General features: G+C 41.3%; 1 protein-coding gene across 2 annotated transcripts in view; it reads right to left on the bottom strand.

Moving 5' to 3' along the window:
* The window catches only part of ADCY8 (adenylate cyclase 8), a 261,339-nt gene extending 243,226 nt beyond the window's left edge, over positions 1-18,113 (bottom strand). For both annotated transcript variants that reach the window (XM_050801571.1, XM_050801572.1), the window contains exon 1: positions 17,154-18,113. In XM_050801571.1, the coding sequence (XP_050657528.1) occupies positions 17,154-18,113 (960 nt within the window). The remainder of the gene's footprint in view (positions 1-17,153) is intronic.
* Positions 18,114-18,413: the final 300 nt, after the last annotated feature.

Raw genomic sequence — 18,413 nt, 5'->3', positions numbered from 1 at the left:
TACATTAGGTATTTCTCCTAATGCTATCCCTCCCCAACCCTCCACCCCCAGACAGGCCCCAGTGTGTGATGTTTCCCTCCCTGTGTCCATGTGTTCTCATTGTTCAACTCCCACTTATAAGTGAGAACATGCAGTGTTTGGTTTTCTGTTCTTGTGTTAGTTTGCTGAGAATGATGGTTTCCAGCTTCATCCATGTCCCTGCAAAGGATAGGAACTCATCCTTTTTTATGGTTGCATAGTATTCCATGGTGTATACATGCCACATTTTCTTTATCCAGTCTATCACTGATGTGCATTTGGATTGGTCTTAAAGAAAGATGATGAACTATGAAGTCATCAGAACTTTAAACTATTTGATGTCTCTATTTTCCCCGAAAATTTTAGTTTTACTTGTGTCACATGCAGCATGTGCAGACCAGGTAAAGGAATGAACTGTTCCTCAAGTTTCTTGGCAGAAAGGGATGAAATCCATTAAAGTGTAAAACCCATTGCAGCTCTCAGCAGGGCCAACACAAGAGGCAGCCCAGGTAACAGCAGATAAGCTTTTCTTTCTTGTGTTCATGTTCTGGTAATATAAGTGGCTCCAGGGTAGAAAACATGTATTATTTGACTGCTTCCCTCAAGTTTAGCACATAGTAGAGGGTGGAATGATGGAAGGAATATGAATTACTAAATGTAAATATACATTTAAATGACCACTCAGCATGTACAGGGTGGTGATGGTGAGAGTCAGCGGGAACCCATGTATGTTTGGAGCCAAATTAACTTCAGTTCAAATTCTCACTTGGCCACACACAATCGGAATGACTTTAGCCAGTTTAAACTCTCTAATCCTCATCTTCTTCATTTTCAAACTGGAGATTGCAATCCTGAAATATTATGCAGGAATACTATTAAGAGTGGACAGGATGTGTGCAAACCATATAATGCAGATTCAGATATGGTAGGTGTGTAGGAAGTACTAGATCTCATAGCCATGGCCCTGTGCCTAAGCTACTCTGAAACAAAAGAGACCCTACTGCCCCAATGCCCATGGATGCTGGTATCAACACCAATAAGTTATTGCCACATACGAGTGTGTTCTTTCACCTTACTCTCGTTCTAGGAACATCTAAGTTAAGTCCTCAACAGCTAAAGGCCTAGGAGGGGATTTATCAAGTGGTGGTTCTGAAACATTTTTTGGTGGAAGCTTGGCAGTGCCTTGGTAGGTCACAGAGCAGAAGATGGCAGTGCTGCAGGAGGAGAGGCGGAGTGTATCTCCCCTCCTCAGCCAACACACAGTGCCACTTTCATAAGTTTTATGTTTTAGTGCTTAGTCTAGCTTGAAAAAGGAGCTGCCACTATTTTAAAATATTTTGTACATCCTATTTGTGGAAGAAGTTTGATATTTATCTTACTACATATTTCCTAGCAATTTTATTGACAAGGGATTAGTTTTGCTGTGATTTAATGGTTGTTTGATAATGAAATAAGTTCCCAGTTTGAACTCTGCACATGTGCATGAGATACGCCCAAGGAGATAAATTTTATTAACTAGATTTTTAAAGGATATTTTTAGCTTTTTTTACATCCAAATTACCTCAAACCCATGGCTAGTTAGGTCTTTTTTGTAGGATGTTGAATAAAAATTTGTATAGACCTTCCACAAAATTAAGAAGAACTTTACATAAGAAAAGACTTCAGTGTGGAAAGCTCTAAGAAGACATACCATCATTTAGAGCAACATGGCTTCTCTTCCTTATAAGAGTGTTCTAGTTACAGGGCAAAGAGGTGATTCCTAATGATTGTTATTTTTGTTCACGAGTGACATCCTCTCATCCTGCAATGTAGTTCTTGCTTCTAGTGTGCAATGCCCATTATTGCCAGAAATGGTCTGGGGGACCATTTGTTTCCTCCACTGTTCAGCTGATTCACAGGAGGGGTCACCTTGTGGACCACTGTCTCGTGTTTGGCAGTTTCACGCCAACGACAGAACAAGACAGCTTGCCATTGTGTGACATCATCAGACACAGCTGTGTTACAGGAATAATTAATAGTAGCAATAATACCACCCAGTGTTTGTTTACTGCTGTATATTTGTTCAAAATGTTTTCTTATTTATTAGCTCATTTACTTATAAAGGAGCTACTTTATTCTCATCTTGTTATGGATGCAGTAACTAACCTACAGCAGGATTAAGTGAGTTCTTTCAGGCTACCTTATCTATTTCCTGGGGTCCATAGACGAAGAAGAGGAATGCGCCAAAGCCAGGCTCTAGGTTGTGACTATTCAGGTTGCGTAAATGTCCAATTCAATCCTGGCTGGGTAATACTGACACAAAACGGCTGTTGATTACAGTAACATGCACATTGTGGAAATGAAAGACAGGCAAGGGCCATAAAGTCACTAATTAGATAGTCAAAATAAACAACTGTCTGTCAATTAATTGTCACAATTACTAGTCCCTTCGAAACAAATTGAATGACTAAAATGACACACAAATTTGCAACTGATGGTGCCAATGTAATTAAACCACCAGGAGAAATTAAATATTAAATACCATCTAGTGAGAGATTCTTTCAGTATTTGCTAAATCATTACTCATTATTCTCTTCTTAAGAATCTCAGAGGTCAAAGACCTCAACAAGTTATGTGTTCTACAAGAACTGTCATTATCTGATCTTGGGAGGCAAATAAATGAGGAAAGCATACCAATCCCCACATTCACATTCATTATAACTCATGGAATAAAGTTTTTTAGAGCTGTAAGGAAACTCAGAAATCATTTCGTAGTCATAGAATTTTAGAGCTGTCAGAAACTCATTTTGAAGCCAAGACAGGCTGAGTGGCTTGAAGAAAGTTGCACTGTTTTGTATGTAAAATCTGAGGTGGGTCTTTTGATGACCCTTTATTCAGTTGTTGTTTTCAATACAGTGTGCTATCCCCTTGGCTCTATCTATGATAGTGAGAACTGTCATGATAAACATTGCTACAATTTGGAAGGCACATTTCATTTTTCTTTTTCTTTATTAACTTATTGCTTCTGAAATGAGCATAGTTTATTGAGATAAAGTGGCCTTAAAGGAGCATCAAATCTAGAGGGTAGCTTTGGAATCAGAGAGCTGTGGATGAAATCTCTTATTCACCTTATGACCAAAGGGAAATGCTATAACAACTCTGTGTCCAGCATCCTCAACTATAAAAAGGGAAGCAGCAATACTGATGTGAATACGATTGTTCAGGCATTTACTCAACAAACTTCTGCTGTGAGATTCCCTCGTGATGTGCCAGTGTCCATTCCAGTGATATGCAAAAGGACAGACTCTGTTCTCAAAGAGCACATTGTTTAATAGTAGAAACAAATAAATAAAACATAATTCCAATCTTCCCTGCTAACATGAATTCCTCCTGTAGATATTAAGAACAATTTCCTCACCTCAGGTCTCGTCAGGATTCTCCTTTTAGATAGAAATGAGTGCAAGCTGAATGCCTAGAGCACACAATTTCAGGAATTGTTCCTTCTCAGGGTTGCACAAGGGCAGGGTCAGCCCCTGAGAACAAGTGCCTCTTGTGAGCTTTGCACCCTGGATACCTCACTTGTCTAACTAATCATGGCCCCACATCAAACCTGCCTTAAAAGTCCTTAACTCAGTTTGAAATCATTCACTTATTTAGGTCATTATTTGATGATGACTGTCTATAGCTCTAGATTATAATCTCTTTAATAGCAGGATCCTGGATTCTTTTCCTCACTACAGCACGCCTACTGCCTACATGCAGCACACTGTGGTACTCCATAAATATTTGCCATATGAGGTTAAATGAAAGCATGCATTAATGAATGATGGAATAATGTTGCTATGGTTTGAATGTTTGTGTCCCTCCAAACTTCATATGTTAAAATGCTAACCCTAAGGTGATGGAATTAAGAGGTGGGAGGTGAATGTGTCATGATGGTGGAGCCTTCATGAATAGGATTAGTGTCCAGATAAAAGGCCTCAGAAACCTGCCTTGTCTCTTTCATACCGCAACGACACAGTCAGAAGATGGCCATGTGAACCAGGAAGCAGGCCCTCACCAGGCACCAAGTCTACTGGTGCTTAGATTTTGAGCTTCCTAGCCTCCCGAACTATGAGAAATAAATGTGTTTGTTGTTGTTGTTGTTGTTGTTGTTGTTACAAGCCAGTCAGCTATGGTATATTGCTATGGAAGCCTAAATGTTCAATAATACAAGTGAATTAGAGCACAAGGATCTAAATCCACCTGGTGGAGTAGCAGAGACCCACTGAAGAGACGGTGGGGTCTATGCCAAACTCCAAAGCCTTTCCCACAAATTATGATCTGCAGACTGCAAGCATCCATTACCTGGCAACTTGTCAGAAACACAGAATCTAGGGTCCTCCTCCTAAATACAAATTTTGTCAAGATCTCCAAATGATTCCTATTCACATTAAAGTTGGAGAAGCATTGGTCTAAAGGATGCAGGGGTTAAGCCAGGTGAAGTCCAGAAACTGTCAGCTTAGGGCAGAGAGCTCACTGAAAAAGGGTGATTGTTTTAAAACTTAAATTATAAAATCAAATGAAACGTATTACCTGATTCCTCTTTACCAGGTTCTGATTAAATACTCCATGTGTATTATTTTGTCTCTTCAACAACCTTCTGAGTTATTATTATTATTATTCCCATTTTACAGCTGAAGGAAGTGAGGTGCAGAAAGATTGAGGCTCCTGACAGTGTCATAAAATGAAAAAATGGTAGATCAATCCCAGGCAGTCTGAATCTGAATCACATTCTGTGCTATGAACTCTATGCTTTTTTCTTTCCTTGTGAAGTGTGTAAGTTTGGCATATAGCAATCTCCAATACATGTCCTCTCTCATTGAAAGAGTAATGCTTGAAGGACTGCTCATTCTTTTTGTCAAATTCTGCATATCTTTCTGCCCCTCCTTTCCTTAAACACCTAACATGAGCTCAGATTATCAAAGTCAAACAAACACAATTCTCCAATTCAACACACCCCACTTATTCTTAAGCAGGCACTTGTCCCGGAGAAGGGGTACAGAGGGACTTCCAGGAAGTGGTGACACTTGAATATTGCCAGACAAGGAGGGTAAACAATTGTCCTAGAAGACACACACAGGCAGAAACCAGCATGGAATATGCAGAAAACTGGTGATGAGGTTCAACAGTAGAACTTACCCAGCGAAGTGATGTGGTGAGAATGCTAGCATATGGGAGAAGCTCCCACTGGGGAGTGTGGGGGTGGTTCAGAGGAGCATGGTGTGGCTTGATGAATCTTGGGCAGGGGGCTGCACTAGAACAGAAAGAGCAGGATAGAGAGCTGTGGACAGACCCCAGCAACGGAAGACTAAACCATCAGAATTTCATGTAGATATCAGGTGGGACGGAGTCAATTGTTGACTTGTTGAGGTTGGGCTGCCTCAATGGAGGTATCCAGTAGGTCTCTAGATTGCCAGGTCTTAAGCTTTGCAAATAAAACTGGGGAAGAGTTACAGGATTAGGAGTTAGCAGCACACAGATACATACTTGTTGACTGAGGGAGGGATTCGATTATCCAGGGAGTGGTGTGGAGTGAGAAAATGGGAAGTCGCATAGGATGAAAACTTAAGGAGCCTCAACATTGAAGAGGTGAATTGATAAACAAGACCTGAAGGCACCTGAGAAAGAAGAGTACATAACCAGCACTACACTATGCTGTAGAGACTTAACAGTGACCCAGATGCCACCCCAGACTTTGTGAAGCTCACAGCCCAGCTGGTGAGAAAGATGTGGAAGCCAATAGCACTACAAAATGAGGCAGGATAAATGGGCAGGTAAAGGGCCATGCCCTTAGAGGAGGAATGTCTAACTGGGTCGGGAGTGTTGAGATATCCTTCTTTTAGACATGAAGAAATTTTGGCCCAAAGAAGCTAAAGTCATTTGGCCAAAGTTGCTGTGAAAAACCCATAGCAAAAACAGGAGAATGTGTGTTTTCTACGTTTTTAAGGAAACACACTTACATGGTTTCAAAAATATCTCTAATTGTCCATTGGCATAGCTTTTCTCTGGCAGAGATGGCTTAGGCCAGGCCCAAAGAGCTGCATATCATGTTATAATTCACTTGGCAAGAGCCAAGGGCAATATCTCTGTCTCGTAAATAGAAGAGACTTTGTAGTCACTGCACGCTGACCACCTGGGGCCATGAACTCATTCTCAAATAAACTACCCACCACTAATAGGCTGGGAAGGCTCACCCAATGAATGAGGGTGTTGACTTTAGAGGAAAACTAGCTTGCTCTGAGTGATTTTGTTTCTTAAACTAACCGGCAGAAAAAAAAAAATGAACTGAAAACATAAAAGACTCATGACCTTTTTGGGGACTTTATAAAGACAGCTTTAGTTAACTGCATTGAGTTCCATTCCCTGAAATCAGACTTAGTTTGCTTGGTAGAAGTCTGCAGATAAACTGGTCCAGTTAGGGTACAATATGGTCTTTATGTGACAGGTTTTAAGCTGCAGGAAACAGTGGACTAAGGAACTATCCACTTTTTAGACACGGCAAGGTCAACCTGCTTTGTCCAATATCTTCCCCTAAGGAATGAGGCCGACCAGCCCCTCTGGTATGGAGCACCAGGAGTCCAATGGAAGGGTGGGAGTACCCCCTGCCCACAGCTGCACCTGTATGGAGTCAGATGGTGAGCATCAACCAGAAGGGGGCACCACTGAGATGTCAAGCCCAGGAAGTGATTTTCAGTGTGCTGCACAGCAGGTCGTGGGTTGCACAGCAGGAAGTGAGAGGCAGGGCAAGTGAGTGAAGCTGCATCTGTATTTACAGCCACTCCCCATGCTTGCATTACCGCCTGGGCTCTGCCTCCTGTCAGATCAGTGGCCAGCGGTGGCAATAAATTCTCATAGGAGTTCAAACCCTATTGGGAACTGCACATGTGAGGGATCTAGGCTGCATTCTCCTTATGATAATGTAATGCTTGATGATCTGTCACTGTCTCCCATCACCCCCAGATGGGACCATCTAGCTACAGGAAAAGATGGTGTGAGTTGTACAATAATTTCATTATATATTACAATGTAATAACAACAGAAATAAAGTGCACAATAAATATAAAGCTCTTGGATCCTCCCAAAATCATCCTCCACCCAGGTCTGGGGAAAAATGATCTTCCATGAAACCATTCCTTGATGCCAAAAAGGTTGGGGACTGCAGCTATAAAAGCAAAGAACTCCAGAGCTGGGTATAGAGATTCAGAGCCAGGGTGCTGAAGAACAAAGAGGGAAGAGAACAAGAGGGTGATGCATTTGCTAGCAATTGGTCTCTATTTTGAGTAGATGGGCCTGATCCATTTAAAGTGTTTGGTAATGGACAAATACCCATGAATAATTCAGGCCCATAACTTTTGTTTTAACTTAAATGATCTGGATAATTACTTGAATTTTTCTTCACATTATCTAATATGTATATGTATATGCATATGTATAGCAAAACTCAGCTGCAGCTTTCTGCTCAAAGTGTTTCATGGGATAATTTCTGGTGTACTTTTGCTGTATTGACAGAGAGACTGATTTCTCTTCTCTAGCCAGTTTTTCATTCCCTGTTGATGATTCTGTGACGATGTGTGTGTGGGGGTGGGGGTGGAGTAGGGGTGACTGGGGGAAGGAAGGAGATGGTCACCTACTATTCGTTCATTCCATTAATTTAAAATATGGCATTCAGAACCATCCATGTGCCAGATGCTAGGCTAGCAGCTAGATACACAAAGATGGATAAGACACAATTCTTGACCTCAAGGGGCTCATAGTCTGGTGGGCATGTGAGAACCTTATGACATTGCTCTGATAAAGGAAAACATGGGATGTGGCAATGTGCCAAGGAAAGGGACTTTGAGCCTTGCCTAAACTTACTGTCTGCCCATGTTTGTGTGGGGATGGGTTGCCTGGAGTCTCAGGGAAGCTCTTCAGTTTTCAGCTGGAGTCACTTTGAGTACAGAGTGAGTATGAGTTCCCAGAGCTGCACATGCTCCCTCCTGTCATGTCTGCAGGTCACCAGCCTCATGACACATTCTGTTTGTGATAAAGTGATGCTCAGACAACTGATCTCTTGGCCCATCCCAGGGTCCTTTTACACGCTCTTCTTTTCTTCACCAGGGAGGAAGATCCATATCCTTCCACTACTTCTTCTGGAGTCTGACCTTTCCTTTCATGTAACTTCTAAAAGAAATCCACTGCAGCTTTGATGTTTCATACTTTAGAGGTCTGTAGTTAAAAGAACCCAAGTCTTGCATTTGTGTAAAATATTTACTGAATCACTGAATCCCATGCACCAGATGTGTTCTAAGAGTCAGGTACAAACCTCCAACCAAACCTCTGCAGTGGAGTCACAAACTCCTTACCCAAATCCATCCAAGTATCAACTCCATTACATCAATATCCTTATCTTCTTAGTACCTAGCTGTGTTCTAGGACATAAAACCCAGCAGGCAGTCAACAAATATTTGTTGAAAATTTTATCTTTTCAATAGTTTTTCTACCTTTCATTCTAATGCAATCCTGATCTTTTAAAGCCAAGAAAAATCATTTTTTGCCATCCTTTCCTGCTGATAGAATGGTCCTGTATCATAATTATGGCCCCTGAAAGATAACGAGGTCTTGTTGGGCGGAGATCCCAGGGGAACTCCTCAAAGGGGCACAGATGCAGTTGGCTTATGCCCTTTTACCCTTTTGGCCTCTTGCCCTTTGTCTTCTACTTTTCCATGCCTGCAAAGCAACCATGATGACATGAGATGCAGCCAACGACTTTCAACTGACCTTGAAGAAAAGCTGTGCAACAATCCATTAGGGATATAATAAAGGAGATTCCTTCTATAGGAATACATATCTATATATCTCCCTACATAGGATATTCCTATATGTCTCTAGGAATAGATATACAGATCACTATATAGGAATCTCCTTGATTACATCTCTGATGAATTGTTGCACAACTTTTCCTTGGAGAATGCCCAATGGTAACGAGCTCATCATTTCAAAAAGCAGTGCCCTAGGCAGGTCTGTTTGTTACCAAACTTTACCTTTTTGTGAATTAGAATTTCTCCTGCTTTAATGGCCATCCATTGGTATTAATTCCATTCCAAAGGAGACACACATAAAATAACCAGTCTCTTTGTCATGGTAGAACCCCAAATATTTAAAGACAGTCACCATATTCCTTCTATATCCCTTCCATCTTCAGACCTTCCAGAGGTATTCTGCCTTGTTTCGTTTTCTGTTTTTGGTCCCTGCTATGGCTTGAATGTGCCCCTCATAAAGCATGTGTTCAAAACGTAATCCCCAATGTTACAGTGGGGCCTAATGAGAGTTGTTTAGATCCTGAGGGCTTTACCTTCATGAAAGGATTAATGTTGATTTTTAAAGTGTTTGAGGCTTTGAGTTCAATCTCTTGTTCTTTTATGCCCATGTGATGCCTTCTGCCATCTTACATTGCAACAAAAAACCTTCACCAGATATGATCCCTCAATCTTGGAATTCCTGGTCTCCAAAACCAGAAGCCAAATACATTTCTGATTTATTTTTAATACATTACACAGTCTCAGGTATTTTGTTATGGCACTATAAGATGGGTTCTGTTAGATTTTTTTGTGCCCTTATTTCTTCTCCTTATAGTCTGAGTTAAAGAAATACGTGTACTTTGATAATGCATTCTCTAATCCTTAATAGTTTCTATTTTATAAGCAATCTTGTGCATTCAGCATGTAATCACACACACATACATACACACAAATGAAGAAAAGATTCTGAAATGGTTTACTCCAGTCAACTGAAAAATCAGCTGACATAGAACAAGGATGTGTTGTTTACAAAATGAAGTGGTTATAGTTTCTCGTTTTTATGTGAAATTTTTACACTGGCACTGTAGATAGAAATGGCAGTTGTAAAAACATTACTCATTTAACAAGAAACCCCAAAACATTAATGTGATTTACTTCCATGTCCAGCTTATGTCTTCACCATGTATAACTTTATCATTCCCTAATTTGGGGGAAGTTTGTGCTTCAAAGACATTTTGCAATTAGTACACTTGAGCTTAGATATATAAAGCAGGAAACAGAGTGAAAGGGATAGAAAGCTCCACTAGCTATAAAGTACAAAGTATTTCATATTTTAAAATGTATGATCTAGCTAAATGAAATTCAGATATCGAATTATACACATGCACATTCAGAGTCCAATGCATAGAGATCAAAAAACAAGCAAACATAGGTTTATTACAACACGTTGTCAGATAAGCTCTGTTCTCTTATTGAGAAGGTAGTGGCATAGTGGCATTTGCTGGTAGGTGGCTTTTATGCGTACCAGAATGTGCCTAGGCCTCCTGTGGAATGTCTGGCATCTCCATGGTTAATTAATCTAGTCTGCATTCTTCCTCTCCCCCACAGGGCTGACTGTAAAAAATCTTGCAGGGAGAAAATCTGGCTTCCGAAGCACTGCTTAAGTGACCTGACTTCTTAAAATAGTCCTTCATAAGCAAAACTCACATGATATAATTTGAGTGTGTAAATCCAATTACATTTCCTGGGGAAGTGCAGGGAAGATTATACTGGCTTTCCCTGCTCTGTTGTGGCTGGCTGAAGCAGCATTCCTCAACTAAAGCCCCACAAAAATCCTGGGAAGAAAATTCTTTACATAACCCACTCCTTTACTAGCTGTGGTTCAAACCTATGTATCACAGAAATTTTGCAACCTTCAATACTGCCACCAACCTTCATGTTCTGTTACTTTAATTCTGCCCCAAAGAGAAAACCAAGAACACACTTCAGAAGCGATAAGTCAAATGAACTGCTATGTTGTCCAACTGCGTAATCTGGGCCTACTGGTCTCTCAGACAATCAATATTGTACCTATTTGGTGCTGAGAGGAAAGGTTTAAGATGAATGTTGCAAGTGTCTCCTATGTTTTGCAAATAAACACATGTAGAATCAACTTAAATAGACACACTTGTGAAATGAATAAATTAGCATCTTAAGACATATTTAGACAACAGTAAAGTGTCACATCAGCGTGATTGTAGTAGTGTCCTCTGATTAAATGTTGCTAGCAGCACTGAATATGGAATAAACTCTTTTAAAAAATCTTTCGTTTTTTTGCTTGGTTTCACTCATTTCTGATGAGCTCTTAAAATGCCATCAATCATTAAAGTATAAATATGACTAATGCATTTGTCCTACTTAGCATGACATTGTAGCAGCTGCTCTAGAAGCAAAGTCCTCCCCATCTTCCCAGTTCTAATCTAATTATGCTCTGACCTGCTGATAACAGTCAGGTGATATTACCAGATATGAAAGAAAACAAATTCATAATTCAATCCTACAAAGCACACACTACACATTCATTTTACAACTCTCTCTAAATACAGAGACAACAAGCCTATTTGCAACTCCAGGGCAAAGATGTCTACAGGCCAGGGCTGAAGGGATTTAATTGGTCATTTCAGCCATCATTATGATATCCTTTGCAAAGCCCATTCTCCACCAACACACATACACACAAGCACACACACACACACAGGAAGAAGAAAGAAAGAAAAGAAAAATATAAAGAAAGAAAAAAGAGAATCTCTGGGTATCTTTCACAAGTAAGGGAGAATATATCCATTTCTCGGCATTCAGAGGAATCTCTTGGGAAGGTTGACACTCAAATCAGTTTTTGAAAGGCATTTTTCTCAGACATGCTGGAAAGCTGCCATTATTTTTTTAAAGCCTATATGAATTTCCTAAAGAAAAATGCACAGAAATGGAGATATTTGGGGTCTTAAGAAATGTACACCATAACTGGTGAGATACATTAAATTGGATTCCAGTCATCCTCATTTAATGGATATTTATGTCTCTCAAGTGAGTACGTACCTTGATACCAACTACCAAATTGGAACGATTTATATTACATGCCATTTGTTGTACATTAAGTAGTCACAGGATTCCCTTTATTTGATTTGAGATAGCTACAAAGAACCTTAGACTTACACAAAGAACGTATAATATCTAATGTTTAAACTGTATAAATGATGGGAGAGAAGTTGGTAATTTTATTATGTTCATGTTGTCTTTACTGTGAAGTTAGTCCTTCATTTAAGTGGTCAAAAATGTGTATATAAGTCACATACAAAATCTGCTTCCCTCCTGAACCCAACCTACTCATACTATACACCACTATCTTATCCAGCACATACACCCAAAAAGCATTTTCCCCTAAAGGATTTCTTGAAAGTCAAATGGTAGGCTAAACGTCCCTCATTTTAAGTCAAGTTTAACGATCATTCTTTAGCATTTTTCTGGCTCTAGTCTCTCCTGTTTGATAGGATGTTGAAAGGTAGGAAAGAAGATGTTGCATGAGAAATTTAAATCTGACAGCATGACCTTGAGCACTAAGTAACCTGGATTTGCATACCTGACTGCCTTTGATTGTACAGTTATCTTGGAGAAATCATCTCCACTCTGACAAGTCTGCTTATCTATCTCACCAAGAGGTACAGAAGACTAATTAGCCACTAGCTGTAACATTTTAGAATCCCCAAGAGGGAACCATAATGCAGCGATCTTTCTGGTTAAATATTACTGCCTCTCAGTTTTCCAATAACTAAATGATTTCCACCATCTTATCACTAATGAGCTAAAGAATGAGAATGAGATGAGTTTCAAATGTAAGATAACTCAGATTATTGTCACCAGCAATTAAAATAGAGTAAAATGCTAGCTATAGCAAGAGCGTTTAGAATTTATCTATCTTGTGAAAGAACCTAGCAAATATAATCTTATCATTAATCCTTTATTTACATATATAACATCATTTTGTAATGAATTTACTGGTGGATAAATCGAATTGGTGAGACAAACAATTGGTTTATGATGTGGGAAAAGTAAATCAGTGTCTTAGGGAAATCTGGACAAGGTATTCCTATTATTGGTTTGAGGCTTATTTAACTTGAATTGGGTGCGGTTTCATAAGAAAGAAATGATTGTAGCCCTAGTGCTACCTATAGCTGAGCTAAGTCAGAGTGAAATAAAAGGAACCCTTCAAACTGGGTTTTGAACCTTCTGAAAGTTTCTCAGTCTTTCCAATGCCACTCCAGATGCAGAAAACATATGGGTGATTATGTCTGCTCTAGACAATAATCTCATTGTTGGGTGGGAAGTCAATGTTTGTAGTGTGTTAATTGAATAGAGAAAACATAAACCATCTCTTTGCTGATGGCAGGGAATTTCCTGAGTGGCCCCTTTTAGGTTCCATTTTGTATCTGCAGTGGAAAGCAAATGGTGATTCAATGAACACAGGGCTTTGTCTCTTCTCATAGGGTGTCTGCAGAGATTTGCAGTGTGGTTGCTACCCTGTCAAGTCACAGATGTCATTTCCTTCAGGGTAGAAAGAGGGAAAGCAGATTCTCATAGCTTAGATTAAAGGGAGGCAATCATTGGCTCATTTGTTCCTTTCAAAAATGACATTTTCAATGAAGTGAAACAGCTGCCAAGGTGCGCTAACTCTATACTCTCATTTTCGTTTCCTAATTCTTGATAATTCTAAGTTAAACATTAGCCATCCTACCAAAGAGAATGAAGATTAATGTGGAGAAAGATGCTATTCCAGTGTTTATGGCCTTTAGTTGATAGATTTGCATCCAGCTAAGCAGAATGATGAGTTAGCTACAATGAGCCTATTCCCAACAATTCACTCATTTTTCTCTCATAATTTCCCTTTGACTTCTTCATTAAATGTTTATTCATGTGCTATACAGAATTTACTCTCTTAAGTAGTAAAAGAAGTACTCCTCACTCTTTAATAGTTTCAAATGCTTACGTGTTTAGAAAGATAATCACTAGAGGGTTTCTGAAGAATAATTGGCATTGGAGTAAGGGTTTGAATTCTGTCCTCACTGCTTGCTAGGTTCCTGATCCTCAGGATATCACTGTAAAGTTTCTAGGAATCTGTCATTTTTTTCTCTGAAATGAAAATGAAGGATGATACCATCTATTTTTCATCATTAGATGTGATGATGCACATAAAGGTGCTTAGTTACATGTAAAATACTGTGCAAAGTAAAGGATTATTACAGTTTTTTGACTTCTTTAAAAGATGTTTATGTGTAAGACTGCCTTGCACGCATATGTGTGTGTGTGTGTGTGTGTGTGTGTGGAAAGCTTTCACCGACACAACACCAGGGCACTTGGATATTTTATAATATTTCCTATATGATGAATTATCTGTTCATTCAGTGACCATTTGTTGAATACCTACTATATGTCTGGCATTTTTCTAGAGGCCGAGGATAAAATGCTATTTATGATAGACAACATCCTTGCCCTTATGGTGTTTACATTCTTGTGAGGGTGTGGGGGACAAACAGTAGATATAAACAAATAAGATAATTGCAGATAGCAGATGTGCTCTGGAGAAAATAAAACAAGTCATTTACTAGAGAAAGTAGCATTTGAGAGTCTGGAACAATGAGAATGTGCCAGTCTTATAAAGACTTTGGAAAAATTGCTCTAGGTAGCAGGTGAAAAGACTCACAATTAGGAAGAGCTTAGAATATGGCAAAAAATGAATGGCGTATTTGGAGCCTAATGAAGAGAAAAGAAGAGAGAAGAGAAGGAAATATGGTTGGAGAGAGAAGAAGCAACTAGTTCAGAGAATCAAGCATGCTGTGGTAAGCAGTTAGGATTTTACTCTAGTTGCTCCAAGAAGTGTTTAGCAGGTTTTGAGCATTCCTTATATGTTACTAGACATGGTAAACTAAATAGTACCTATTTAAAAATCACAGATTCTTATAAAGAGTGATTTATTCTCTACTTTGTCCATCTGCAAGATCTAGGAAAGACTCTTAAGCCCATAGAGGGCGCCAAAGGACCTTTAAAGGCCCTTTCAGCACTGAAGTGAGGGGAGAGCGCTCTGGTTGTTCCTCTAGAGTTTTGGTAACAGGTGACTCAACCTATGAAATCATAGTTTATCTATAATTCTAACCCAAACAAAAAATTGAATGAACTTGGTTTACATGCATCAGGACCTTGGTTTTCACAGTGGAGAATTGTTTATGATGAGATGAGGGTGGGAAGACATTTGGGGGTTATTTTTAATCTTCTCCCATCTGGTAGTATTTGAGTAGAGTATAAAACAAATATGGAGCCAAATTTACTTTCTGGATTCACTTGGCAAGAAAAAGATATCTATACTTAGAACTTTGAAAACACTCATAATTTGCCACTTAGGATGTGTTATTCTAAATACTATTCCTAACTTACTTATTAAATTTTCTAGTTGTGCGTACTGAGAAAGGCTATTGCATGAAAAGCAGTGGGTTATAATACATGGAGTTTCTTAAACATGATCAGATAGCTATGCTTTATCGTGAAAACAACTCATAGTGAGTTAGGTGAAAAAAAGAGAAGGCAAAGAGAAGGAGAAAGAAGGAAGGAGAGGAAGACAGGGAAGAAAAGATCTGCTAATGTCTAAGTATACAACAAAGAAAATAAAAAAAGAGAATGAGAGAGCTTGGAAGAAAGTAGATTTAGATGTACTGGCATGTAGGTCTTCATGTAAACACAATTGAGAAATAGTTAATACCAAAGAATTTGACTTCCACTTCCCAGATTAAGATTTATTTGTTATATGTGGATATAAAGTTTCATGGTGACTGTGATAACACATTCATTGTTGCCTTTAATAAGAAAAAGTTCAGTCAATCAGCCGTTACTCAGAGTCTCTCATCTCTCCATTTCATGCCTGATAATCACAGGCATGTAATTTATGTAGTCTTTGCTTTACCCAGAGAGACTTCAGAAAGCACTGTAAAAGCAGCCAATCAGATAAGTCACCTGAGCAAAGGAATCCAGAACCATCGGAGAAGAGACAGGATCCCACATTGACCAGAAGTCCAGGAGGCCAATGATGGGTGAAGCACTCTAACAGTGCTGGCAACCTAAACATCATGAGCAATTTTCAGTGGGGTTGTGCCTGTTTATTCTAAGCACCATCTATTCAAATTCAACCGTAAAGAAGAGGAGTTTTAAGCTGCTAATGCAACAGAAATGATACAGAGGCTAAGGACAGGGCAGGCCCACACAAAGCAGCCCCCTGACCATGCATGTCACACCAGTCATCTATTTGAAAATACTTCACTTGACATGTTTCCCTCATTTTTGAGAACCCCCCAAATTCACTCTCCTGTTACCTACCATACATTTTGCAAAGACAGTGCCATGCCATTAATTATCTATTGGTTCTAGTAAATTCAAACAAGAGAAACATTGTCTACCTTCTCACCCAGAGACAATGTGAACTGTGTTCACATAAGCATATCCATATTTAAGGGGAAGAATAGAAAAAAAAGAAGGAGAAAGGAGAGAAAGATGCCTAAAGAACAAGATTTCACCTAAATATAATATTTACACCATCTACATCAAAATGCTCTTTTCCAATTAATCAAAACTTGCGTTCTTTGCCACCCCCAATTACTGAGTTTGGTTTATTCAAAGCACTGGGGTCGCATCCCGTCATGAGAGAAGATATCATGTTCGGTCACCAAGGCAATAAAAAATTCCCGAGAAAACCATGTGTCATAGGATTATTTGAAGGACCGGATGAAATAACACATACAGTACTCAGCACTGACAGTCAGTATGTGTTTAACAAATGTATGTTCCTTTGAGAACTGAGGGTTTGTGGCTTAGAGATGTGGAAAAACCCAACTCTGAAGCCCAGAGCCCCCTAGACACCCTGCTGCGACTCTCCTGAGGAGAGCTGTTAAGGAATGGGTCACCTTCTAAATCTGGATGCTTCCCCTCCCCTTCTGTCTCATGCTCCAGAGACTGCGGACCCTGAGGGAGGGGAATGAGGAGCAGAAAGCGGACTTTCTTAGCTGATGTCAGAGTAGAATTACTCATAGAATCCGAGTAGAAGGGTAGAGTTGGTAGAAACTTTTAGAGGTCATTTAGTTCCACTTTAAGAAGGGATTGCATTCCACTAACACTTTAGACCTCCTAGGTGCAAGGCACTGTGCCAGACTAAAGGAGGAGACTTAAAGAGAGTGAGGCAACCCTGGCCCTCTGGAAGCTATATGATTAATAACTCGGGGAAGTTAGAGGGGAAACAAATGCAAGGCAGGCAGGAGTTACCTGGTTGATGGAAATGACCGCCAGCCGGGGGATGACCACTTGGAGGATGACCTGCAGCAGCGAGGTGCCCAGGCCGGCCAGGATGGCCCAGGTGAGCGGCAGCGGCAGCATGCTGTAGGTGGCGAAGAGCGTGAAGAGCACGTAGCCTATGCCGTCGCCCAGGAGCCCGTAGCCGAGGCCTGCTGCTAGGATCTGGGTGGTCATGGCCACCCAGGTGACCACGCCGCTGTACTGCAGGTACGTGTGGGAGGTGGTGTCCTTCCTAACCACCACCAGGGCGCAGATCACCACCTCAATGCCGGTGAAGAAGCCCAGCAGGATGCCCTTGAGCGGGTCCATGGGGGCCGAGGCCAGGCTCAAGTGCAGGACCAAGAGAGTGAGTTTGGTCAGCACGTCCAGCACGTTCATCACCACTTCCGATTTGCGCCTCTGGCCCAAGAAATAGCGCTGGTAGAGGCGTTCCAGATCCCGAGATTTGAAGGAGTTGCGCAGGGTGGGGAAAATGACCCCTCGGTAGCTATAACCCCCATTGAGAAAGAAATCCGAGTTGCTAGGGGCACAGTCAAGGTGCAGGAAGCCCAGGTCGCCCCCGCCTCCGCTGCCGCTGGCACTGCCGCTCCCGCTGCGTTCCGGGAAGACTTTGGTGCCGCAGGTGCTGTGCGCTCGCTCTCCCGGGCCCAGCGAGTAGAGGGGCAGCGCCGAGTCGCCTGACAGCTGCGGCGCGTGGTGGTTGGGGCCGCCGCCCGCAGGGTCCGATGCTTTGCCCGAGCCTCCACTTCCGCTGCTGCTGCCTCCCCGGTGCCCGTGAATGAAGCGCTGCTCCGTGATGTGCCGCACCGCCGTCTGCCACAACAGCCGCTGCGGCCGGGAGGCGCTCCTGCCGTCGCCGGCCGGGGGCGTCGGGTGGATGGTGTAGAGTTCCTCGCTGCCTGTAAGGCAGCGCACATCGGAGAGCTCCATGGCGCTGGGCCGCAGGGAAGGAGGCGCAGAACCCTGGGGAGGCAGCCGGAGGAGGGGGTTCCTAAAGACTTGAAGGCGACCTGGTAGGAGCTTGGCAGCGATCCCTTCTATCCTAGGCTGTCCCGTTGCAGGAGCCCTGCGCCAGGGCTCCTTGTAGGTCAGGTCATACTGTGCCCGGGGCAAAGGGCACCTGGAAGATTGCGGCGGACCTCCGCGTCCTTGCGCGCTGCTCTCCCGCCAGCCGGCGCAGCTTGGGTACGCAACGGCAGTGGCTATTTGTCCTCAGGAGCCGCAGCGCTC

Source organism: Macaca thibetana, chromosome 8 (genome assembly GCF_024542745.1).
Source record: "Macaca thibetana thibetana isolate TM-01 chromosome 8, ASM2454274v1, whole genome shotgun sequence".
Taxonomy (NCBI): domain Eukaryota; kingdom Metazoa; phylum Chordata; class Mammalia; order Primates; family Cercopithecidae; genus Macaca; species Macaca thibetana.
Note: the sequence above shows the minus strand (reverse complement) of the source record. Positions and strands in the feature narration are given on the sequence as shown.